The 27717-nt window shown below is 38.9% G+C and overlaps 1 protein-coding gene across 3 annotated transcripts in view; it reads left to right on the top strand.

The window, feature by feature from the left end:
• SYBU (syntabulin) overlaps positions 1–27717 on the top strand; it is a 112805-nt gene that overhangs the window by 54382 nt on the left and 30706 nt on the right. For 2 of the 3 annotated variants that reach the window (XM_019823041.3, XM_011291446.4), the window contains exon 4: positions 9319–9516. In XM_019823041.3, coding sequence (XP_019678600.2) covers positions 9319–9516 — 198 coding nt within the window. Of the gene's footprint in view, positions 1–9318; positions 9517–21528; positions 21947–27717 lie in introns of those variants that run through there. The other variant, XM_019823040.3, reaches the window with a different exon arrangement.

Genomic DNA, 27717 nt, shown 5'->3' with positions numbered 1-27717 from the left:
ATGGCTTCTTTCTAACAGCTTCCTTTGTCTGTTTTTAATTTGAGCATTCCCAGAATTGCTGCTGTTTCCTCTTGGAACAAACATAGGTAGAAAATTTTAGAAAGAAACTGGCTTGTGGTAGTGAAGAAAACAGATTTCAGAGTCAGGGAAACCTGAGTTTGAATCTTGAGTTAGTTACTTAGTAGTTGTGTGACTGTGGAATTCTTAACCTCTCTGGGCCTCAGCTTTCCCACCTATGAAATATTATTAAAAATTAGTGTTACTTGATAGCTACTTAATAAGTATCACTTTTCTTATCTTACCTACATCCTTTCAGTGCATTTGAATGGTTTGTGGTAAGAATTTCACAAGGTTCAGACTAAGCATGAGTTTAAACTGTGACGTTTTATGTCTCCATCAGACTGTCTTGGGAAATGTTAGGATCTGGAACAGAAATAATACTAACACTTACAACAGTGTCCGGCACATAGATAGTAAATATTTGTTGAATGGATGAGTAAGTAGTCTGTAAATGCTTCAGTCATTCCTGAGAATCAACTAAATTCCCATGTAGTTTAATGTTTCCTTAGAACTACAATGATTTTTTTTCCTCCAAATTATTCAAATGAACACTGAAGAACATCAAACCATAACTGAATGTTTCAAGAAGACATCATGGCATAAAACCACGTTTTCCTCTGCCTGATGTTATTTTTAAGTACATCTTCTGGAATTGTTTAGTTCAGCATTTTGGGAAACAAATGAGCTCCAAGATCTAAATTCAAAAATGAACCAGAAGTTTCAGAAATGTTTCTTGGACTTTGAAGAAATATTTTGTTTCTAATCTTTATAACCTGTGTTTTACTTTTGTATGGAATTGGTGCAAGGATGAAGTAGTGACTTGGTCATCATAATTGCCACCAAAAGTTTGATGACATTGGTTGTTAGGCACTGTAGTTAAATCTCAGGAAATTATGTGATACACACACACACACAATCTTAACTGGGCAAGCTTATTATTTTAAAATGTGGATTTTAAATGTATATATACTCACTTTGCAAGAAATATTCATTGATTTCAAATTTTTACCAAAAAAACATTGCAAAGTAATATGGAAAGAATAAATTTCCTTAAAAAAAAAATAATAATAAAGTTGGCATCTAACCTCCCATAGCCTCTTAAAATGAATTCCAGGGGTGCCTATGTGGCTCAGTCAGTTAAGTGTCTGACTCTTGATTTGGGCTCAGATCATGAATCTCATGATTCATGAATTCAAGCCCCAAGTCAGGCTCCACACTGAGAGTGCAGAGCCTGCTTGGATTCTCGGTCTCACTCTCTTGCTGCCCCTCCCCCACTCACGATTTCTCTCTCTCTCTCTCTCTCTCTCTCTCTCTCTCAAAAATAAATAAAACATTAAAAAATTAATGAATTCTAGATGGATTAAATTTAAATGAAGAGTGAAACTATAAAAAGTCTAGAAGAAAATATAAGTAAATGTTTATTGATCTTGGAGTGAAGAAGGACATTCTAATCATTAAAGCATCAGAAGAAATCACAAAGGAAAATATGGAGAGATTTGACAACTAGAAGTAGAAGAAGGTTTGTATGTCAAAACATTGTAAATTAAGGGGCGCCTGGGTGAGTCAGTCAGTCGGTTGGGCGTCAGTCTCTGGCTCAGGTCATGGTCTCACCGTTGGTGCGTTCAGCCTTGCGTTGGGCTCTGTGCTGACTGACAGCTTGGAGCCTGGAGCCTGCTTCGGATTCTGTCTCCCTCTCTCTGCCCTTCTGTCTCTCTCTCCCTCTCTTTCTCTCTCTCTCTCAAAAATATTAAAACTTTTTTTAAAAAACACTGTAAATTAAAAACAAGCAAACTCAGTGAAACATAACAAAGGATTAGTGCCCTTCATATATATAAGGATTTCTTACAGATCAATAAGAAATCCATAACATTTTAGTGGAAAAATTGTCAAACTAACAGTTCATAGACTAAGTAAAAAGGTCCAGTGAACATATGAAAGACATTAAGCTTCACTAATAATTAAATATATACAGCTAAAACATCAAAAATATGTTTTTCATTATTAATTTGGCAAAAATGCAAACAAATGGTATTCAATACTTGCAGGAATTTATAAGTAGGACACTCTCATTCAATAATAATAGGAGTATAAGTTGTCTCAAACTTCTTTGAGGGCTTAGTAATTCCACTTTGGATATACGTTCTATAAGACAATAAAAAAATTTGACCAAAGATTTATTTTTAAAATGTGTTATTCAAAACAATTTCAATAGTAGTGACAAAATTAGAAACAACCTAAAATAACCCACAAGATGGAATTGACTTTTTAAAATGATATGTTTGTATCTATTTTAAATAATTACTCATTTAAAGTAAGTTTTTGAGAAATTAAATCAAATATTTTGGAACTTTTAAAAAATTTTTTTAACATTTTTTTATTTATTTTTGAGACAGAGAGAGACAAAGCATGAACGGGGGAGGGTCAGAGAGAGGGAGACACAGAATCTGAAACAGGCTCCAGGCTCTGAGCTGTCAGCACAGAGCCGACGCGGGGCTCGAACCCACGGACCGCGAGATCATGACCTGAGCCGAAGTCGGCCGCTTAACCGACTGAGCCACCCAGGTGCCCCAAGGAACTTTTAAAAACATACTCAGAAACAGAATATTACAGTGACCCCCATATACTGCTTATCTACTTTGACAAGATTAAGCAATAACAAGATATTGTCATATTTGCTACGTCTATTCCCTTTTTTCTTTTTTTACTTTGCTGAAGCATTTTAAAAAGCAAATCTCCAGGCCTCATGTCATTTCATTTCTACCTATACACCTCAGCAAGCATTTCTTTAAAAAATTGACATTTTCTTACCTAATCATAGTGCCATTTTCATTACTGCACAATTACCATAATTCCTTGGTATCATGGAGAATATTGAAATAGCTCCAGTTGTTTCAAAAGTGTTTGCTTCCTCATATCATTTAACCCAGAGGCCAAACAACTTTTTCTGTAAAGAACAAAATAGTAAATATTTACGACTTTGCTAGCCAGACGATCTGTGTCATAATTATTCAACTCTGCCATTGTAGCTGGAAAGCCACAGTAGACAATACCTAAAGGATTCAGCATGGCTGTGTTCCAGTAACATTCTGTTTACAAAAGCAGGCAGCAAGCAGAATTTGCCTGCAGGTTGCAGCTTGCCAGCCCCTGTTTTAACTCATTACTCTCTGTTCTCCATATATTTTATAAGGTGGACATTAGCTTTAAACTTGGTTAGATTCAGGGGAAATTTTTGTGGCAGGAATACTTCATGGGGAAAGCTGTGTGTTTCATCTGGACATCCCATCAGAAGGTACATCATGTCTGTTATCCCACTACTGGTGATGCTAAGAATAGGTAGAGATGGGTAAGGTCTGATCTCTTCACTGGAAATTCTCTATCAGACTATTGTCTCATGTCTCATCTATTATGTGTGTTATCTAAATCAATTCTTTCATTAGAAACAATTACAAAATTGGGGCACCTGGGTGGCTCAGTCAATTAAGCATCTGATTCCTTGATTTTGGCTCATGCATGATCTCATGGTCTTGAGATCGAGCCCCACATTGGGCTCCACGCAAAATATGGAGCCTGCTTGGAATTCTCTCTCTCCCTCTCTCTGCCCCTCTCCCCTGCATGCTCGCACTCTTTATCTCTCAAAATAAATAAATAAACATTTAAAAAATAGTTACAAAAAAGTAACTTTCTGTTATTCCATATATTTTCATTAACCAGATGCTTCTGTAAAGGAGAACTCTCCAATATCAGTGAGGGATTTCAGTTATACTGAAATATAGTTTGTACAGGAACGGTTTTTCAATCAGGATATATGCTAGTTTTTTCTTTCCTTTTAATTGCCACAGTTCGATATAAAGAATTGGTCCCTAGATCACTGCCAATGATTTCCAGTGTGTTGGCATTCTTTTAGGTGAAAAGGGTCCTTCTTTCTCTCTGTAGTTTCCTATTTTTATGACTCTGAGCTCACAGAATTTTTTTGTGTATCCAGTGGTTATCAGTCAGCTGGCATTAATTATGTATTCTTTCTGATGCTCAAATTGTCCCATCTTTGGCCAATGTGGACCCTTTTGTGTTGGCTCCTGTCAGTATTTAATAGCTTCTTTCTTTATAGTCTAACAGGTTCCTGGGGAAAGTATTCAGTAACAGAGTAATGAAACTGTCTATACTATATGTTGAAACAGAGCTTTAAAAAGCAAGAGAGAAAGTAAACCATATGCATAATTACAAGATGAATAAGAAATACGCAAAATTCTTAAATATTTTTCCTGTTATAGGAAACTATTGTCTGTTTATTTTCTCTTTTTACTTCTTTGTACTCTTCTGTATTCTATCTAGATCCTCTGCATTAAGAATTATTACTTTTATGATTTTAAGGATTAAGTTAGGGGCACTTGGATGGCTTAGTCAGTTAAGTATCTGACTTTGGCTCAGGTCATGATCTCACCATTTGTGGGTTCAAGCCCCACATCGGGCTCTGTGCTGACAGCCTGGAGTTGCCTCGGATTCTGTGTCTCCCTGTCTCTCTGCCTTTCTGCTTGTGCTCTGTCTCCTCTCTCTCTCTCTCAATAATAAACATTAAAATAAATAATACATAAATAGTAAGTTAAAATTTTAACAACCCCAACAGATTTCCTTTAACTTAGCAAGTTCCTTTAATGCATTTAAAATAAGATACAAATTATTTTAATATATATATATTTAAGTTTATTTATTTATTTTTGAGAGAGAGAGCACTAGCAGAGAGAGAGAGGGAAAGAGAGACTCTCAAGCAGTCTCTGCACTGTTAGCGCAGAGCCTGATGCAAGGCTCGATCCCATAAACTGTGAGATCGTGACCTGACCCGAAATCAAGAGTCAGATGTGTAACCAACTGAGCCACCCAGGTGCCCCAAGATACAAATTATTTTAAAATATACTTATATACACATTTTTTCAGAATTATAATTGTACAATTATTAACTATGTCCCATATTCTTAAAGAGCTTGTAATGTAAAAAGAGGAAAAATAGATTAAAGAACATTTTTTTAAAACAATCCCCAGGCTACAAAATTATAATAATTTTGTCTCATCTGTCTTTATAGACCTCAACATTTTTTTTCCTTAACAACAATTTGGAAACTATTTAGTAGGTCTGTTTCTTTACAGGACTTTAGATAGGCCACAGCTTGTGGAACTTCCTGGATGAGTATTCTTTCTTTATCCTTAATCCTGTGTGCTGACAGATTCAGAGCAAATGAACAAGAACAAAATAACCTATTCCTTAATATAAATCAAGGAGGAAATGTAAATTAGTCTCCTTCATTATAGATGGTGATCAAAAGCCTTGATAAGAGTCATCTTTACCCCTGCTCCACCAGGGACCATCCTGGGCCTATTTAAGTGGGATTTAAAATTATTTACCTCAGAAAGAAGTTATCCTGTATTTTCAAATGGATCACAATGTGTAAAACATGAAACTTGGTCTTGTTGCATGTTTTTTTTTAATGAAGTTATACTTACTGTGAATAATAAAGAAGTGTAAAAGCTCAATTGTGTAAGCGCTGAGGTAGAGGTGTGTGTGTGTGTGTGTGTGTGTGTGTGTGTGTGTGTGTTTTAAAAGAAAAACTTCTCCCTCTCCAATAGACTGACAGTCTTCCACATGCTTTTCCTAAAGCCTTTCAGGAAAGGTTCCCTATGCCAAAGCCAGGCTGAAATGTTCTTGTTTTTCTCGGGCATTTTTCTGGAAATTTGAAACACTCCACACTTTTTGGGTAGATCATTCAGGATTTCAGTCATTTCCTGCCCTGAAATAGTTTCCTCATGGCGTCGTCTTAGAAATTTTTGCCATTGATAATTTCTTTATACTAACATAACCAAAAAAGCCATAATTATAAATTCTGTGGTTATAAATCTATGGATTCCACAGGACAAATTCAGCTAGTAGCAGCAGGAAACAGAAGGCGTACTCAAAGGATTTAACTGAAGTGGGTTTAATAAATAAATCTCTTTAAGTATGTGCTTGATCCACATGTAGTTTGGCACATAGTAAGATTAGACATGAATAACCAAAAAGCATCAACTTGGCTGCAGTTTTCTTAGAATCTTACAGTAAATGTGAAGGGAGAATATTTTACATAGAATTTTGGAAAGGAGTATCATCTTCATCTGGACTGGTAGTCTGCCTCCAACTGAAACCATGATGTTAAAAAGGAGGAGGAGGAAGAGCAAGGAAGGGGAGGGAAAGGGGGAAAGGAATCTTAAGCAAGACTTGTTGAAAAAATAACAACTTTTTCAGTGCTACCAGAGGAAAATACCTCAGGTGCCTCAGGTTACCGGATGACTCCCTGGTACAGGGGCCTCTGTTGCCTTTGCTAGGGTCTTACTTTGCATGACTTAAAGTTTATTCTCTCTAGTAGGAAATTTAATGGCCTTGCCCTGTCTAAAACCAGATTCCTTTGTTAGTATTGATCCCATCAGACAAAACAGGTGAATACCCCCAAACTTCTCTGATAACTCACCGACTTTCTTGAGTATGGATTTGCTTTAACAAACTTGCCAATTTACAGGAACTATGTATTGTAAGTGATATTTACCCAATCCCTTTTGCTTATTTATAAGCTCCATCAGTGTGGGGCTGGGTATAATGCCTGTGGGCTGGTTCAGTGCCAAGACTTGATATATATATGTATATATTTGTTTAACCGATGAAAGATCATGTCTATTGTTTCCCCCTCAAGATGAAGGGCAGTACTAGACAGTTAAGAGATGTGGGTGAACACCAGATTATGTAGTGATTCAGATGCTGTATGTAGTACCTACGTCAGATTTATTTAAGTATTCATCTTCTAAGTCCCTTCTCCTGGAGATACTAGCTGTAAATACAGGTGAAGCACACATTCCATGTACTTCTGCCTTCCCTAAACTGCCACTTTTCTATATAATTTCAGGTCCCAATTTTTCACCAGACCTAGCACTTAATCCTTAACATTGTTAGTACTGAAAACATGGTTTATACATATTCCTGGCAAAATGATAATAGAACCAACAAAACACATTTGCTTTCTATCTATTTAAATTATAATTTTGACAGTGTTTCTCAATACTGGACATTGTTGGACTTTGTTCCCTTGAGTCTGAGAGTTTTCAAGAAAAATTACATTTTAGGGTAGAGAATTTGAAGCATGGATTTCTATTTGGGCCATCTTTCTTTCCAAAGGAGTAATTTATGGAAGTGACTCATAAGGAAATAATTTTAAAGGCAGTGGGTATTTTTGAATGATTAGACCTCATTTGCTTGGGTTTATCTGTTTTGGGATCGGAGGAATCAAGAACAGAGGACCTCCTGAGGCAATGTTCAGACCTGTTGAGCCTTGTAAAATTGCTGGAATCTGTCTGAGTAATTAGCAGCTTTGCACCTTTAGAGGGAAACTAGGATTTCTTTGGGTTGAAGCATGAGGCATGCAAATGTAAGAGAAAGGCAGGGACAATACTTGATGAAATAGTCGAGGTAGCAGCCCAGAGGGGTTCTCATCACTGTAATTCAGGGCCAAAATTTCTTCTGGAGTTTGGTAAGAACTGGCGCTTTTAAAAGAGCAGCCAAGGGGTGCCTGGGTGGCTTGGTCGGTTAAGCGTCCAACTTCGGCTCAGGTCATGATCTCACGGTCCATGAGTTTGAGCCCCGCGTCGGGCTCTGTGCTGACAGCTCAGAGCCTGGAGCCTGTTTCAGATTCTGTGTCTCCCTCTCTCTCTGCTCCTCCCTTGTTCATGCTCTGTCTCTCTCTGTCTCAAAAATAAATAAACGTTAAAAAAAATTTTTTTAAATAAAATAAAATAAAATAAAATAAAATAAAATAAAATAAAAGAGCAGCCAAGGCAGAAGGCATGAACAGTGCACTAAAAACCATCCACTTCCAAGAATGGACCATTGAGGTCCTGTGTGTACTAGTATGTCCAAAAGTAAAAAGAAAAAAAAGGATATTAGGAGAAACAAATCATTTTACCAGTGCCAAGTTCACTTTGTTCCAGAAACTATGATATTTTTTAATATCAGTTTCATAAAAACTGAAATAAAAGCCAAAAATGAAACAATGGCAATTACTTTTTATATGGATTCTAGTCATCTTATTTCAGGCAACCAGTATATTTTATTCATGCCTAGTTCTCTTTCAGTCTTTATTTAAAAAGTTATGGAGTTTAAGATGGTCTTTCATGGGGAGCAAATTATTTTAGTTCTTTTAATATTCATAAAAATGTAATATAGTTCTAAAGTTTAGTACTAAAAGTCTTTATTCATTTTTTTCTCTTATGAGTTACCAAAGTAACCCTGCCATCAAAATATTTCTGTATAATGAAGAATTATTTAGTAATGAATATTTACCACTAATTGACTATTTTGATTTGACATACTTTTAAGTAATATTGATTTACTTTAAATTCCCATACAGTTCTCATCATCAAAGTATAAATGAATTAACCAACCACGATGAATATTTAATAAGTATGGAAAGCATTTATAGGAGCCAGCTATGACTTTCCTGTTTGCTTAATAAGCATCTACACAGGTCATTTCATATCATACATGGTAGCTTATAATAATGATCATAGTTATAATCTATAACTTGAAAGTTAAGGGAAAGTTTCTAATTGAATATTATTTTCATTTTACCAGTTTAGCACAGACAGCAAGATATTGGATTAATATATTTTGGGTGGGTATGTATGGTAATAAAACAGGATCACTTTTTTCTGCTCCCTTGAACTCCAAAAGCCAACTCTGTTACCTCTCAAACCCTATTGACCAGTTGATAAGCCAAGTAATCGAAAACTGGATGTGGTCAGTGATATTCAAGTAACGTTTTTTTTCCTAACACAAACACCTCTGAAGAGTTCACACTAATGCCCCCAAGTTGCTATGCGAACTTTTTATTACTAACTGCATGAAAAAATCTATAGACAGTTTTGACCCAAAAGGATACTACCTAAAGTGTTAAAACAGACAAATCTTTACATGTTCACAACATGAATGTTACAGGAATATTTGTGGTCCAAAAAGCTTAGAAGATTTTGCCTTAAAATATGTTCTATGATAGCTGATATTTTCTTTGTTAACACAATTGGCCAAAATATGGAAAATAAAAGGAGAGGCATCCCCAGGCATTAACCCAGAGCCTCCTGAGCCGTGCACGTGTGTGTGAGTGCACGTGTGCATGGCTCACTGCATGGCTTCTCTTTGCCATCATTGATTTCCTCCTCCTCATTAAACACTTATTGATTCCTGTCTTCCAGATGACACAGGCTGTCCCAGTAGCCAGTCAGTGTCTCCTGTGAAGACACCCTCGGATACCGGAAACAGCCCTGTTGGCTTTTGCCCTGGAAGTGATGAAGACTTTTCCAGAAAGAAATGCACAGTTGGAATGGTTAGTGAAGGAAGCATCCAGTCATCTCGATATAAGAAGGAACCAAAATCAGGCCTTGTAAAGCCAGGTAAATGCACTTACTCTTAATGTTTTTCTCAGAACAATATGACTGGGGTGATTTCACATTTGAAACAAAGCACTTGTATATCAAGACAAAGAATACTATATTGATGTTATACCCACTACCCAGAAACATCTCTCTTTTTTTTTTAAGGAAGTGGGCAGAGAGTGGAATATTTTGTGTACTTATTGTTAATAATTGAGTAAGTGTAGGGACATATGTGCATTATATAGACGTAGAAAAAAGAGCAAAGTTGGAGAAATGTAAACTGGATGGTCTAACACATTTATACTATGTAATTCTAGCAGAAATTATACGATGAAATTACTTGGAACCACTTAAAGTGCCTACAGATTATGAAAAGAACAGGTTATCTCGATGCAGATCTATAGGGCTGGGCATACTTACTGGCCTAGTTATTTTATTTGCTTTTAAAAATTAAATATGAATATGATGTTATATGTATACATATAGATGTTCAATATTGTAAAATATGAGATGAAATGGAAATTTTTATTACAATGGGTGAGACACCATGAACACCAGAAAATGTCAGTTCTCAGAATTTGCAATATATAAATAAATATTTTACATCCCAGAAATATATACGTTATATGAATAAGTACAGTTTTAGTAAAACTAAAGTTATAACTTTAAAGTAAAAATCTCTGAGCGTTGGCATTGAGAGCTGCCATATTGCGTTATTTTCTTGGACACCCACAGTGAATGCTGTATGTATTTATGAGACTGAAAAGACAGATTAATGACTTATAGGAGTCCTCATTCTTTACGTTTGTCTTCTCATTTTTGTTTGGTGATGGCATTATTGTGCAAGGAGCTATAGACAGCTTTATTTCATTGGAGCCAAGGTTTGGTCCTGTGTCCTCTTCCATCTCTGTCTGCTTTTGTTCTTCCTGAATAACTGATTTGCTCAGCACATCTTAATGGATTATTCTTCATCTTGCGTTTGGTCAACCAAAGACAATGTTGTTTAGTCTCAGAATACAACTTAAACGGTGTGAAAAAGAAATCCCCTTTCTTAGGCTCTTGATAAATGGTAGTCATGATGAGTTCGTTAATAGTCCTTTGCTTTGAAATAATATGAAAAAGAAAGGGGGAAGTCAGAATATAAAAGGGAAAGATGGTTATTGTAGAAAAAGTGTTGGATACCTTCAATGCTTAAGACAGAGACAATGAGTTAAAAGAATGTGATGTGATTAGAGCCAGCAAATAAACCATTACCTTGTGTACCCAAGGACAGGAACTACCCCCCTCCCTCCTCCAGCTCAGTGGTTCTTTTTAAAATTGAGATATAATTCACATACCATAGTATTCACCTTTTTAAAGTATACAATTAACTGGTTTGTAGTTTATTTAAAAAGTTGTGCAAATATCACCACTATCAAATTTCAGAACATTTTTATCATCTCCCAAAAGAAACCTCCTACCCATTAGCAACTACTCTCTGCTCTCCCTTTTCCCCAGCCCCTGGCAACCATTAACTTACTCTGTCTCTGTGGGCCTGCCCATTCTGGACATCTTATATAAATGGAATCATACAGTACATGGCCTTTTGTATTTGGCTGCTTTCGCTTAGCATATTGTTTCACAGTTCATCAATGTAGCATGCATTAGTATTTCACTCATTTTTGCGGCTCAGTAATATCCCATTGTATAGCTATACCACAGTTTTAAGTGGACTTTTTTTGGAGCAATTTTAGGTTTACAGAAAAACTGAATGGAGGGTACAGAGTTCCCATCTACCTCTTCACACCTGCCACCTCCAGCTTTTTCTTTATTAAAGTCTTGCTTGGTATGGTTATACATTTTGTTTATCCATTCACAGGTGATGGACATTTGCATAGTTTCTGGTTCTTGGCTATTATATAAATGCTATGAACATTCATGTAACAGTTTTTCATGAATATGCTTTCGGTTCTTTTGGGTATATACCTAGGAAAGAAATTGCTGAGTCATATGGTAACCATATTTAACAGTTTGAGGAACTGCCAAAGTTTTCCAAAATGACTGCACCATTTTACATCCCCACTAGCAATGTATGAGGGTTCCAGTCTCGCCACATCTTTGTTGACAGTTGTGACTGTCTGTCTTTTTTATTATACCCATTCTAGTGAGTGTGAAGTGGTATTTCATAGTGCTTTTGATTTACGTGGCTAATGACTATGAGCATCTTTTCATGTGCTTATTGGCTATTTGTATATGTTCTTTGGAAATATCTTCTCAGTTTTCTTTTAACCAGGGAGTACTCACCCAGTAGAATCTATTTCTCTAACATATGGGATGTAAGCTTAAGAGCAGGAGCCTTGTCATCCTCTTTTTATATTCCTAACACAGAGTCTGGTGAATAGTGGGGGCTCAACAGCAAAGGTAGGCTGTGGAATTGAAAAGATAAAATGGTGCAGGAAAGAATGCCAGCTGCGTGAATTGAAAAAACAAAACAGTGATTTCACTGTGCAGGCATTGTATGCAACGTGTGCAGGGTTTGGATGCAACGTGAAATTATTTCATTTTGGTTTCCCATCCCCCCCTCCCTACCTCTCTCCTCATTCCAAAAACATTGTATAGAGGTAACAATACAAGGAAAGAGTAACACAGGAGACAAGTATGGTGCAGCAAGAACAAACTAAGATTAAATGGGCGTTAAGATTATCATTCCTTGTTTCAATAATCGTAATAACAATAATCATACGTTACCATAAGACTTAAATCCGTATATGTGTGTGTGCAGGATTCATGCTGAGCAAGTCCTTAATCCTCCAGTAGTAGGTACCCACTTGCCAAAGACCAGCCACTTGCTTGCTGAGAATGTTTAAGGCCTTAGGTCATCCTGAAGAAAATTCATACAATTAAGAAAAAGAAATAAAGGGAGGGAAGGAAGGAGGAGGAGGGAAGGAAAGAAGGAAGGAAGGAAGGAAGGAAGGAAGGAAGGAAGGAAGGAAAGAAAGATAAAAGGAAGAAAACAAGAACAGTCTTCATGTTGTTTTAGTTCATGGATCCTTTGGGAATCATGAGGGCTATGAACCTATACTCCAGAAAAATACCCATATGCACAAAATATCACTTCCTATTTCTGAGGTTTCTTAGACCTCCTTTATTAGAAATTATGAATCCTGGTGTAATGACCCTTGCCCAGAGGCAGAGCCCGAAACACCACTTTTGTCAAAAAACAACTTTTGTCACCAGAATTCTGATTTACTTGCTCATAGGCATTCATATCACCTAAACAATCTTTATCTTAACAATGTTTTTATTTATTTGCATTTAACCAAGGTCAGAGAGATCCCTAAAGCTTATTTCTTAGTTGCCTAAAATTCCTAATGTCATCAGCGAAAAAGTTGCTCAAGCCTTTGAGTGGGACTCAGTTCTGTACAGTAAGCTCTTTGTAGAAAAATCTGCACCGTGACCTATAGTTCTCTGAACTTTCGGCAGAATAAACCTGACGGTCTCATAAATTTGAAGAGAGGAAATCCTGGAAACGAGGCCCCTGGATGACTCCACAATTTATAAAATGCAGAGACCTCATCTGTTAAACCACAAGAAGATTCTGCTCTCAGGTTAAAACGTTCCGCCTCCCCCCTAACCCCAAGTGACAGTCTCCCCTCAGCTCAAACCCATCTTCAGCCCTTGATGTGTGCTCTACTTTTTTAAAATAAATCAACTCATTAGAACCAATACCAATTTATTAAAATAGCAAGCAATTAGTGTCTCTTCTACAGATGTTCCAGGACTCTTTAACATTAAATAACCCAGGCCCATTTAATTTTAGGTCCGTTGTTCTAGATTCTGGAAAACTGCTATTCACCTCAAAAAGGAGTTCTTGAAATGCCCCTTTAGTCATTTAGATAAAGAGCTAATAATGCTCACTGAGTATCCGATGCAGAAGGAGAAGGGAAATCTGTCACAGGATGCCGGGAAAGGCTTAGAAAGGTGAGCTGAGCAAGCCTGCACCTTGCCAGCTGGGCACCGTGGCACACACAGCATGAAAGCCCTTCCTTCCTCCAGGCAGGACCTGTTCAGGAACTTCTTGGAGGCAGTGAGCCTTCTGTCATTTTGGCTTCTATCACTTAATGCCTATGCACATTTAATTAAAAATTGCCACCAAAGAGCAAAAGGAGATATCCCTATGGTCCAGTTGGATAATGGCTTTGCATTTTCATGGTTTCCTTTTATCTACAAGTCAGTTCAGCAAACATTCAAGACTGAATCCCCAGAGCCTAATGCAGCGCCTGTCTTTATAGGTAGGTGTCCAATAAATATTTAAACGAGAAATAGAGTGTACACTGTGCAAGGGATTATGTTTGGCATGAGAAGGGCGTCGGAGGGATGCAAAGAAGACCTCAGTGCCATCCCTGCTTTGTAACTGAAGACAAAATACCGTGTGATAAATCTGGCCCATAGTGCAGATCAGAAGGAAAGAAACGAAGGCATTTCGACTGGGGGCTCTGAGGAATCTGCCGTGGTAACAATTCTTCTCCCAGGTGCTCCTCTCAAGTTTGGTTTGCAGAAAAAGAGAAGAGAGGGAAAACAAACCACCAGAGACTCTTAACAACAGAGAACAAACGGGGTTGATGGAAGGAGGTGGGTGGGGGACGAGCTAGATGGGTGATGGACCCTTGTCCATGAGCACAGGGTGTTGTAAGTAAGTGAGGAATCACTAAATTCTACTTCTGAAACCAGTATTGCACTGTATGTTAACTAACTAAAATATTTTAAAAAGTAAATTAATTTAAAAAAAAGTTTGGTTTGCAGTTTTCCTGATGATTTTTACCCAGAAAGGCAAGGCCTAATGGGATTAAACAACATTCCTGGGCCTCCTATAATGCTGGATTTACTACTTGGTCTACCTTAGTTTGAGAAAGAAAAAGACCTTGGTGTCATTATTCTACAAAAAGAAATACTAAATCCTTTCCCCACAAGGCTTGATGGAGAGCTGGGGAAACAATTACAAGATTTAAACAAATAATTGGAAGACAAGGAAGGAGAAAAAAAAAAACACACCTGCTGATTGAGGAGACAGATAAAAAGCAAATGGTTAGGGTCACAATAATTTAAAAGAAATCCACATTTAGAAACTGAAATGTTGAAATCTGCATTTGAAAGATGTCACTGTGCTCCATCAGCATTCAAACTAAAGCAGTATTCCCTTGTCATCTGACACCACCCGGGCTATGGAAATTGGAGACCTGGCCAGATGAACTATAATAACCTCACAACAATAACAGAGGCTTGGTTACTTTAAAAAGACTATTTCCCACATTCAGAGGCAGATGCTAGAAAACTCAGAAGGCACCAGCTAGGTTAGCGATTAATCAACACTGGTTCCCTCAGTAGATGGAGGCTCTTTCTCATACAGCTGATAGCTACAGATGTTCCTGTGCTTATCAGTAGCATGCCTTCACTTCAAAGTTAGTTCTGTGAAATAAAGGAGAGCTAGACAACTTACCTGGGGCAGGCCATCCTGATAATAACTTGAGCTGCCTGGAGGGGAGTTGAGAGCTTGAGAATGTCAACTTGTGCTGCTGCCCCCTAGGTTATGCAACTTGACTTGGCGTGGGAAAAAGAAAGTGTCGGTCGGGGTTGGGAGCACTTTCTGACCACCAGACTCGGGTGTCCAACATACTAGGTTCAGATTTTCATACCACCACTTTATCGCTTTGTGGTCTTCAGCTACTTTTATCTCCCTAAAGCCTTGTATTCAGCATCTGTAAAATGGGTTCTTTCGAAGATTCAATAGACTAATGAATGTAAAGTGCCCAACATTGGACCCTCCACAAAATAATTCCTCAAGTGCGTGTTCATAGTGGTCATTTGTGGCTACCATAGGTGACACAAATTCTGTGCACGTTCCTTTACAAGAAAACTCTTTAAAACTCTTACCCCACAGGGGCTCCTGGGTGCCTCAGTCAGTTAGGCATCCAACTTCAGCCCAGGTTGTGATCTGGCAGTTTGTGGGTTCAAGCCCCGCATTGGGCTCTGTGCTGACAGCTCAGAGCCTGGAGCCTGCTTCGGATTCTGTGTCCCCCTGTCTCTGTCCCTTCCCCGCTTGCACTGTCTCTCTTTGTCTCTCTATCTCTCTCTCTCAAGAATAAATAAACATTAAAAAAAAAAAAAATTCTCACCACACAGAACTTGTGTTTATGTGAAACCCCACTCTAGCGTGTCATGGGATCCTAGTTTACATAAAATGGGAGCAGTGTTTGTCACAGGAGAACACTGGCAACAGTGTGAATTGACAGCTGATGCCTTGACAATGAGGAAGGAGATGGGAAAATATGAAAGAGCAGACAAAAGACCACTAAAAAGCACAGTGGCCTCTTAAATGTAAGTGCTTTGTAGCACTTTGTGCAGTAATTAATGTTGTAGAAACAGACTGAGTCATTGTGATGGTGGAGTTGGCAGAAAATGATGTGTGTGAGGGCAGAAAAATGTCCTAAGCATTTTAGAAATATTTTCATAGAGTGGAAAAAATTAAAATTTTAGAGCTAAAAGATTTTGGTTCTACGGAAACTTTCAGCATTCTTGGCAAGGCATGATTTTTCTAACAGCTTACAGTTATAATCAAAGGTCTTGCAGCAGTAAGGCTGTGATCTATTTTAGATACTGAAGACCTTATGAAAATATCTGGAAGATATATTGGATGGAACTGTGGGCTTGGATAACACTCTGAAATTGGATTTAAAAATTTTTTAGCTAGGGGTGCCTGGCTGGCTCTGCCAGTAGAGCATGCTACTCTTGATCTTAGGGTTGTGAGTTTGAGCCCAACATGGGTGTAGAGATTACTTAAAAAATTAAATTACTTTAGAAAAAAAAAACTTTAAAGAGTACTTAAAAAATTAAATTACTTGAAAAAAAAACCACTTTGGATGGAGGCACCTGGGTGACTCAGTTGGTTGAGTGTCCAACTCTTGATTTCAGCTTAGGTCATGATCCCAGGGTTGTGGGATCGAACCCCATATCCAGTTCTGTGCTGTGCATAGAACCTGCTTAAAATTCTCCTCTCTCTCTCTCTCTCTCTCTCTCTCTCTCTCAACACCTGGATGGCTCAGTCAGTTAAGCATCAGACTTCAGCTCAGGTCATGAACTCATGGTTCATGAGTTCGAGCTCCACATTGGGTGAGCCCTGTTTCTCTCTTTCTCCCTCTCTCTCCCTCTCTGCCCCTTGTGAGATTCTTTCTCTCTCCCTCTCTCTTCTGCCCCTCTTCCTGACTCTCTGTCTAAATAAATAAATAAATAAATAAATAAATAAATAAATAAAATTAAAATAAAAACTGTTGAATTGCAATATGTTCCTCTAAAAATTTTTTTTAGCTAATATTTATCAAGCACTGATTATCCCAATCAAAATTCTAAGCACATTACTCATTTAATCCTAACATCAGTGGGAGAAAAGGATACCATTATCCCCTGTGTTACAGATGGAGAAACTGAGGCATAGAAAAGTTAAGTAACTCATTCAAGGTCATACAGCCTGTAAGTAGACTGAAACAGGGCAGTCTTGGTACTAGCTTTTAACCATTGCCCTGCTTATAAGGTCTGCCTTCAAAGGAATAATTTTAATTGCAATAAGGGAGTGTGACAATTGAGAAAAATGTGTTGAATAAGACAGAAATTATTTTTCTTTAATGTCTGTAAAACCCTAAAAATTCTTATTAATTTTTATAAATTAGCTAATATAGTCCATATGTAGATTATGCTGGTTGTTGCCAATAACAAAATCAATGAAGCTCAATATAGCTTCAATAAAGTCCACAGAGTTGAACACATAAGACTGTTTGGGTGCAGATCAATCAACTATGAGGATACGAACATCAAAGGAATGTTAAGATCTTCGGTGTTCTCCTCTTAATCATAAACTAGTCCTTTCCTGCTTGTCAAAATGTTTATTGTGCTACCCTGCATATCATGAATACTTTCCTAAGCAGAGGTCATTAGACTTTGTCAATTTAAACAAGAGCTTTTGCATTTATACGGAAATGAGCCTCTGAACCTTTCTTTCACCCGGAGAGCAAGAATGCTCACCCAGAATACAGCAGAGAACATGTTGTGGTAGACTATTGTTCAGTCTGTCACTTTTCCCCAGCAGACACCAGATCAGTAAAATAAAGCTGAAATGTGATGAGTGGACGGAAGTGTTTATCTTTGTGCAAGGTTACATATTCACTCTCATGCCTTCCTCCCATCTGTGCTTTTGAGGATGCACCCAATCAAGCTAATGGTGCCAAATGGTCCGGTAATGGTGTTCCCCTAAGAATTAGTGGATTGTAATCCCCTTCTTCCCAAAGGTGACTGCCATCCAAATCCTGGGTCTGCTAGCATTTATTGCATGTGTAGTGTTATGGCCACCAGTTTGGGGGCCTGCCAAATGCTTACTAAGTGCTCTAATGTGTTGAGAACGAAGCATTATTGGTTTCCCATACATAGCAGATGTTCCAGCAGACCACACACTCACTGTTAAACATACTTATCGACTGCCAACAGAAGAGAAATAAACCTGGAACCTTATACATAAACGTGGAAACCAAGAGTTATAAATCATGCAGATCTATGCTTTAGATTAGACTTTTGTTTTTGTACTAACTGAGGAGAGTTTATCGAAGACACTGTCTGTGTGCAGAGGTGGGGGCATAATTAAGGGGATCCAATGAGGTATGGTGAAATACTTGGCCTTGTCAGCAGCTTGGAGTTATTTCTACATCCTGAAGGGCCCAGAAGAGGGCGGAGTTACTCAGAACCCAGAGGGAAAGAACTCTGAGGCTACGTGTGAGGCAATTGGACACGCGCTTCTGTGTAGGAATGAAACCCCTGATAGGAGAAGAGCCAGACAGTTAAATACCCTGATCTCACTGTCTCCTTTGCGGGTACAATTCGTTTTGTGGCATTTTGGTGTACAGCAGGGCTATAGACAAAAAGTTATAGGTTGAGAGGCACCTGGGTAGCTCAGTCAGTTAAGCGTCTGACTCTTGGTTTTGGTTCAGGTCATGATCTCACGACTTTGTGGGTTCAAGCCCCGCGTTGGGCTCTGTGCTGGCAGCGTGGAGCCTGCTTGGGATTCTCTCTTTCTCTGTGCCTCCCCCACTTGCATTGTCTCTGTCTCCCACAAAATAAATAAATAAACATTATTTTTAAAAAAGAGAAAAAGAATATGTGTTGAACCACATAGTATGTTTGCTTGGGTAATTCACTGCGTTAACATTTTCTGCCACCTAAGCTTGTATCTGATAGCAGCCAAGGATGCAGGCCATGGTTTAAGTGAGGTAATGCCTCAGGAACCTGGCTGCATATACTTGGAGATGCATGGACTAGAATGTTTATGGCATAGCAGAAGCATGAGGTTCACGTCAGAGTCTAAAGAAAAGAAAGGGAACCCGCACTTCATCACATCTAAGAGGTTTCCCCTAAACCTAGGTTTGAATCCTGGCTGTACATTGACCAGCTTTCATGCAGCTGATATTTATTAAGCATTTAGTCTGTGCTGCTACCATTGTTCTAGACAGTAAGGATAGAGGGAAGAAACAGACAAGATGCCTGTTCTCATGGAGTCTGCCTTTAACATGGGGAGATGGCTGATACACAAGCAGGCAAACAAGATGAGTTCAGATAGTGACAAATGAAGCAAGGTAATTTATGTAGACAGTGGCTGGGGATGAGGCAAGGGAGTGTCTGAGGAGATGACATTTGAGCTGAGAACTTAGCCATATCCCTTCATATTTAGGGACGTGTGGGGGTGGGGGTAAGGCAGTGAGTTAGGAAGGGAGAGAGTGGTGTCAGGTGAAGTCTGTATCGTTTGATTACTGGGAAGCCATTGGAGGGTTTCAAGAAGACAGATATAATTCAAGGTAAATGTTTGAGATCCTTTTGACTATTCTGTGGAGCTTGGATCATCAGGATGGGAAACTGGAAGAAGATGTACTTAAGTTTAGATGGCTTAGCCTAGGAAGGACGGTGCAAACAGAGAAAGATACAGGGATGCAGTGTATATGGCAGAATCGAAGGACTCGCATTTCCCTAATGAGAATAAAAAAATTTTATTTCACTTGCTAGCTCGAGTAAATCTTAGGAGATCTGAATGGAAGAGTCCGTTTCTGATGGAATTTTTATTTGTTATTTTAGTTAAATATACTTATTTATACTGTACTATTAATTTAGAAACATTGGGGGGTGTTCTTGTTCACAGTTAATGTAAGATTTTTATTCAGTTTTTCTCATCCCTAGAGCTAGTTTCCAACTCCTCTGACTTTTCTGGAACACATCATTTTCACTTCCACCCAATTTGTTTGATACGAAGCAATTTTGAATCCACGTCTAGTGCTCTCATCGGACATTTTCTTTAAGACTACAAGTACGATGAAGGTATCAGTGAAGTTACTGTAAAAAAGAGATTACAAATACAAAGGTTAAATATAAACATTAAATAAAATACAGAGGTTAAAACCAGACAGAAGTTTATTTGTCTCTTGCTAAACAAAACCTAGGTATTTGGGTGATCCCTAATCACCTGATCACCGAATCACAACCTATGTCAGGTTGGCTGTGACCTACTAGGCAGAGGAAGGGGGAAAGGGACCGGGGGGCACTCAGTCACTTTAAGGTCAGGACACAGAAGTCATTTCCAATTATATCCCAGGACACTTGGTCAAACAGGCACCTGTTACTGTGGAAAAAGGGGAAAATGGAGGTAGACAACCTGCAAGCTGTCACAACATCCACTGTAGCATGAGGACAGCTGATTTTTGTTTTCCTGTAGATTTATACAAATACCCTTCATTATCCAAAGCTATTTGGTTCTTGAGTTCAGTTAGCAAGGGATATGGGTTTTTGTGATCTCTACAATTTAACCATTGACCATATTGCCATTTAAAAGGTTCTTTTAAAGGATGGGGGGAAATCACAAGAATAATTACATAATCTGTTTTTTTTCATTTCTTAGCCTCCTTCATTTTAAACAAGCCCATCAGTTGACCTCCATAGGCAGCCCAAACTAGCACTGATTGAGGTCAATTCAGACTGATGTGTGTTTTTCAAACAGCACTTTTTGTTCAGAGAAGGTAATTATGAGCAAGAGCTCTATAATAAGAGGCTATGGAAAGACTCTAATATATGGGGTTTCTCCTTTTCTGAGAGATAATTGTGGGAGGAGGTTACCTCACCTTATATTTAGACACTGAATAGGGTGAACCAGGCCACTTGCAGACCTATGGAGAAAAGAAAGTCTTCTCTTTTTCTTTATAATATAGAGGAGTAATTAATACTTAGCTTTTGCAGCTTGCTGTGAGAATCGTAAAATGTATCGGGTATATAGCATATGCATACTGCACATCACTGAGAGGTCCACGTGCACATCTTGTATCTTTGCAAAAATCATTGTTAATGTCTGGCAGGAAGTTTTGTTTGTAGTGATGGTGTCTGCCGGCATGCTGTATGTGTTCAATATATTTATTGAACGTATTGAATTATCTCTGTTATCACTGCTATTAAATAAGAAATGAGGCAAGTTTACAAAGAGCACAGATTTAGAGGTAAACATGTGTATCATGTAGTGATGGTGTTTGCCTGGTACACAGTATGTGCTCAATAAATAATCACTGTATTTATTGTCATTAAATAAGAAATGGGGAAAGTTGACAAATAGCACAGTATTAAGGCATTGGAATGTCTACTCACCATCTCCTCTGCATTGGTCTGGTTTTATCACAGATAACTGTTTTCTAAGAATTATTCTGATATAATGGAGGGCTTTGGTGAAAGCTTAATAAACATGTCTACTCTAAGCAAATCCATTTGGAAGGACTATGCCCAGGGAGTCCTCGATTCCTTTCCTCCCTTCAGAACAACAGATCTCTCCTGTTCCTCTCTCTTGGGCAGCTCTGTGAAGTGCCTTGCATATTTAAATAGCTGGAATTCATGGAGTACAACAAGCATTTTTTCCCCAAGCTTCACATTCTTGCCATTAAATTTAGGAATGTGTGGGGTTTTGATGCAATTTCTTCCTTGCCCATTGGGATACAGTCATTGTAGAAAGACTAAGCGTTTGCTCCAACATTGTCAAAGGATCAGCCCTGACTTGTGCAGGCATTTCCTTCTATTTGACAATTTGGTATTTCTTTAAATGCTTTGTGTCCATTCACGAGGGCGATGGTTTCATTTGAAATGCTGCAGTCACCAGGGAGAAGCTCCTCTTCCCTGATAGGCCAGCCATCTCTCTGCCTCCTGTTGCTATGGTGCCCAGCAGAGGAACTTCCTTGCCCTGCACATGGAGGAGGCTCTGTCTCCATGGATACCCCACTCTAAGACTGTACTCCATGGAGAGATGAGCTGCTCACACTGTATTTCTGCACGAGACATACCCCAGCCTGTGGCGGGAGACTGTTTGCAGAGGCAGTGTTTGCCATGAAAGTCTACGGAGCTTACCTTCTAAGTAAGTAGTATTAGTCACAGTAAGTAAATAATTATATTGGATCACAGAGGATATGCTCTTTGTGTATGTCTGTGTGTGTAAAGTTAGTTGTGGTAGGCGAAAAATGTAGTCTAAAAGCAAATTTCAACTCTGCCTCTCAGATATTCTGAATGCAGAGTCTATAACTAAACTTTTAAAAATACACACATATATTGTTTTAAATACCCCTTGTCATCTGTGAGTCTGTTTGTGGAATTCAAAGCCAACGCAATGAAGATAGATTGACCATGAACATTTACATTTTAGAACGCTCTTCTAAGTCTGAGCATCGCATGCTGCATTTGTAAATGCAAAGCCTGGCCTTCCCCAGCGGTGCGCTCTGAGAATAGTTGAGCACAACCACAATTAATGCTAATTGGCACTGCGCATAGTTGCAGTGGGCCTCTGTGTAGGCTGAGACGCAGTGTATTTATTATCGAGAGAGCTTGCTCCCGTGCTCTTGTCTGCCAGTTCATGGAAATTATTCAGAGCACATCTCTGACCAGTTTTAATTTACTTTTCTCACGTGGCATCCAGGAGAAACTCTGAAACTCTTCATGTACATGGAATTGGGATGTCGAAAAGTTTTCTTCTTCGTCTTCATCTTCTTCTTCTTCTTCTTCTCCTTTTTATTGACTGATTTGATCTAACGCTTCCTCTTTACTCTACATTCCAAGAGCATAAGGGTTGGGTTTGCAATGTTGTAAAATAAATGAGTCATCTTAAAGCGATTTTCATCTGGTGGGCAAATGATTAATGTCTGTGGTGTTAAAATTAATTACTAGAAACAAAGGAAGCCTATACATATGGTAAGCCTAAGTGTAGTTCAATAACTTTAAAATTGTGTAAAATTTAGATTTTTAGGCCATCCACAGTAGATAGCATCCAGCAGGTCTAAACAAAAAGCAGAGCATGTGTTATATTGGTATAAGAGAAATTCATTTTTAATCACATAAAAGAGTGAGCACAGAGTATCATGCTAGATTGTAAATTTCTTTTATTTTCTGTACTTATGACTGACAGCTGTTAGTCATGGCTCAATTTGTATTGCCCAAAGTGGTGAAAAAATATCACCCTGTGAGAGTGTGTGACAAGTCCACATCTGACTTTGTCACTGAGGTCAAGCTTTAGGTCATTGCCTTAATATTTTATAAATATAATTTCCATCTGTCAAAGGAACAGCAGACAGATAAAGGGGCATGATGAACTCTGTTGTGATCATGCTTTTGGAGACATGGAAACAATGTCAATGACACTTTTCCAATGTTTTTCAGCTGATTGGTAGCATAGGGCCCCATTTCACCATCTCGATGTGTCTGTCCCCTTCTCTGCAAACCAGCATAACATGGGATTTTTTTCGACCTCAAAATATGTGAACCCCCTCTCTAAAACTGTTTCCTCATCTGTACAATGGAACAATAATAGGACCTGTGATATAAGGCTGCTTTGAAAATTGAGTGACATCATCAGTGACACATGGCATACAGTAATTATTAGCTGTTGTATTATGAATACTATGAGTATCATCATCACCATTTTTGTGATGCCATATAGTCAAGGGAGGCTGTGGCTCAGAGCTTGCACAATTCTTTGGTTTGGTTCCCTTAAGCCTATCAAATTTTCTATCAAATACTTACTGAGAATCTAACTATGTGCTTAGTATTCTGATGGGAATGATGGCATTCACTGTACAAGATAATGTACCTAACAAAATGTGAGATAGAGAATAGTCTTCTCTTTTCCAGTGTGTGCTTTTCTCTTTTGGTTAAATGGCTATACGTGCATATAACAAAGCGTTTGCCTACTCATTTTGCTACCACTAGTGGATATGTAGCATTCCACAATGGGTCTGTAAGATAAAAGGGGGTAGGCCATAGCATAAGTTGTTAATATTTATAATAAACTAAAAATATGACAGTGAAAAATCTAGGTTCAAAGTTTAAGTTCACTTCCTTTCCTGAAAGGATTTCCATTCAGAGTCTAGTAAATGACATACTTTGAAAAGAGAACAGTTTCATTAAGTTGAAAGTTTGGGGGGTGATGGGAGAGGAAGAGACAGGAATGATTGATTAATCTGTATAAAAATAGGCCCCATGCTGGGACTTTTCCTTTTGCACTAATCCTGTGTGACATCTGAGCCAAAAAAAAAGTACATATAAAACCAATGCCCTATGCACAGAGCCTGCTGGTGTTGATTTTAAAAACGCATGAGGAGTTGACCCAGATTACATTTTGCAGCTTTATTTTTATTTTTATGTCATTTTCATTTTCCATTTCTTCTTTCTGGCATATCCTCTCTTTCCATCTGTTTGCCCTGGAAAGAACGTGGCATGTGGAACAAGGACCATACCAATCCACTCGAATGGAAAAAAAGGGAAGACATTTTACGATGTGATTTAAAATGAGCTCTCGGGAGTTTGGGAACTTGGGAATCAACGTATGTCCAAATACATAGTTAAATATATTATGCTAAACATGATTTCATATGCAATATCACTCAGATAATCGAACTAGAATAAGCCCTCTGTTGTAAGTTTCAAGGCAAACGTTAAATCCTTAGCAACATCCCCACCAGCATGGTGACCTTTTATCTTTACAATGCTGGTCTGGTGACCAAAATAATGCCCCACTTTCTTTCCCATTGTTATCGGCCACACAGTCAGATGCTCTGATGGTGCACAGTTTGTCAAGTGTTCCGCTAGGCACTTGGTGCTGCAGGCATGAGTTGTGGGTCACATCCTTTTGTTGACATCTGAGGAGCATTTTGAGCTCTCACCTCTGTTCGCTGAGTCTTTTTTTTCAGCAGAGGGAGTTTGTGGCAGTTTCAGAGGGAGGCATGCTTCCTTGCCTTGTGTGGCGGCAACATTATTCGGGGAAACTGGATCTTCCTGAGTCTTTGGCTTCTTGTCCTCACCCCTGTGGCTGAGATAGTAAGGCTCTGAAACCCTCTGCCAGGACGATCTGATTTCTGCCGAGACTGTTGGCGGGCCTGACTGTTCTTGAGAGATGGAGGTTGTGCCTGAACCTGATCCTGCCTGACATCCAATGCTTCTCCCCTCAGTTACTGGAAGAGGAGAAGGATCCAGGCCACAGGCTGAGAAGCTCTAGGCGTACTGAGCAATGGGTTAGGATCTGTAAGTGGTGCCCCGGTGTCGTATCCCACCAAGCCGGGCTTGCCAGGGATAGTAAGGGGTTTTGTCTGCACGAAGCTGGGGCATTCTTGAATTTTGGATGGGATTCTCCAACTTAGGGTTCCCACCCTTCCTTCTTTCTTTGGTCTCAGCCACCTCTTAACAGAACTGAACCTGTAATGCTACTCATTTGTTTTTTCAACAAGTAGTTATTGATGAGTCAGGTGCTGAGCCAGGTACTGGGATATAACTGTAAACTTGGGGTTCCCTGTAAGATGTGTAACATGTTTCTGGGGGAGGTACAGGGTCCCGTGAGTGCAGAGAGGAGGACCTTAGAACCCAAACTTTGGGAGTCTGAAAATCATCCCAGGGTAAGTAGTGTTGTACTGACACTTATAAAGGGTTAAACCAGCTGTTTAAATGTGCAGACACTGAGGTATCAGAACTTCACAAGCCAATGCTGTTCATTTGAATACTATGTACTCCCTTAGGGTTGGTTTTTTTTTAAGTTCATTTATTTATTTTGAGAGAGAGAGAGAGAGTCGAAGAGGGGCAGAGAGAGAGGGAGAGAGACAGAGAATCCCAAGCAGGCTCCATGCTGTCAGCACTCAGTCCCACAAACCCCAAGATCAGGACCTGAACCAAAACTAAGAGTCAAACGCTCAACCACCCAGGGGTTCCTCTCCCTTAGAGTTTTAAAAAAATTCTGTTGTTATGATTACTATGTTATATCTAATAATTATTTTTTAGATGGCTCTTTCTTCTGCTGGGATGTGAGCCTCTCTAGGACATGGACTACATTTTCTTCCTTCCTTCCTTCCTTCCTTCCTTCCTTCCTTCCTTCCTTCCTCTTTCTTTCTTTCCTCTTTCTTTCTTTCCTCTTTCTTTCTTTTCTTTCTTTCTTTCTTTCTTTCTTTCTTTCTTTCTTTCTTTCCTTATCATTTTATTATCTTTTATTTTAAATTCATTTTAGCTGCTTCCCTGTTTCTTTTTAATGTTATGTATAAAATGTGATGCATAACAAGAATATATATAACATACATGTAAGGCGTTCACTATAATAATAAGGCAAATATTTGTGACCCACCTTCCACTCTTAGAATTACCACCCCCAAAGCTGCCCGTGTGATCTCCCAGATCCCATTCTCTGCTTCCCCCCACAGGTCACCACTATATCGAAATGTGTGTTTTGTATTGCCTTGCACTTCAAAAACAATCTTAACATCTTATTACATATGTGTCTCTAAAAATATGTCTGAACACAAGGGTAAGATTTAAAAGACCTGGAGCCATGTTTTCTTTGCCTTTATGTTCTCCATAGTTAGCACAGTGCCTAGAACTTTCTAGGTCCTCTCTAGATGTTTGTGAATGAACGGAAGCTCCCCAGAGCCCAGAGGATATTTGTGTGGTGCTGTATGTCAGGGAGAAATTGGAATTCAGCTCCAGTGAGCTTGTTCCTTTTGAGCCTTGTTAGTTTTGCCTCATTGGGGGTGCTCATAGATATAGTCCACAGAAATTAGTCACATACCATTTAGTTCTTTGGAGATATTTTCAAACTATCACTCCCCTACCTATCCTCTCTGTCTTACCACTGTGCAGTTAGTTATTCTCCAGTGGTCCTGAAGACAGTGACCTCAGTATTTTTGTGACGGTCTGTTTTGCTTTTCCATTCCATTTTGCTTTTTCAAAGAACATTGTGGGGTGAGGAGGAAAGGGGTGGAGAGAAGAGAGAACACTGAGTACACTTGAATTTAAAAGTTAACTTGTGGAGGGTTGGGGGTGGGGCAGATTAGCAAGGCAAGCAAAGTGTTGGCCTGGGAACTTGTGCTCCATGCCAGATGTCACTTTGAGTGGAGATCCTGGGGAAGGTTCCATTAAACAAGTCCATGGAAATTCAGAGCATAATTTGTGTGTGGAGCTTAATCTAATTGTGAGTGTGCTTCATTCTTTTTAAATACTATAAACCACCTAAGAATCAATAGAGAATTTTTTCAGGGGGACAGGCAAAAGCATTTTGTTCAGAAGCTGGAGAGTTCAGATAATTTTTAATTGGTAAACAGTGGTGTGAGGTGCAATGCTGGAGCTGGCTGATGGAAGCTGAGCTGGTTTGCAGAATGCCTTGTCTCCCTGCCCAGCATGCACCCGGCTCTCTGCAAGGTCACAGTGGGAGGGCCGCCTCTGAGGTAGTGTCCCCTCCCTGGGCGGGTTAGGTCTTGAACAGGTCTCTCTGAGCAGAGTGCAATAGCTTTTCCACCTGCTTTGCACCTGCTCTCCTCCAAGCCAGGCCCTTGATCCAGAATTCTCTCTGTTGTGCTGCCAGGTTTTCTCCTGGAAACATTTCCATGTGACCCTATTATTCCCTCTCCCTGATTCTCACTTTAGTTCCTTGAACACATGTCTGAATTAAAACAAACCCCTCTAGCCTTTCTGTTTCTCCATTTGCTTTTGTTCCAACACTCTGTATAGATGCCAGAAGTGGCCAGAATTTACCCAGTTTGTTTGTTTTATTTTATTGACATTTGTGCTTCCAAAGAAAAGATATTTGCTTTAAAGGTGGATTACACGGCACTAGATTAAATCTAGCATTGATCTCGGAGCATCTCAATCCATTCTGATTAGATT

This window comes from Felis catus, chromosome F2 (assembly GCF_018350175.1).
Source record: "Felis catus isolate Fca126 chromosome F2, F.catus_Fca126_mat1.0, whole genome shotgun sequence".
In the NCBI taxonomy this organism is placed as follows: Eukaryota; Metazoa; Chordata; class Mammalia; order Carnivora; family Felidae; genus Felis; species Felis catus.
This window is presented reverse-complemented; position numbering and strand designations above follow the sequence as displayed.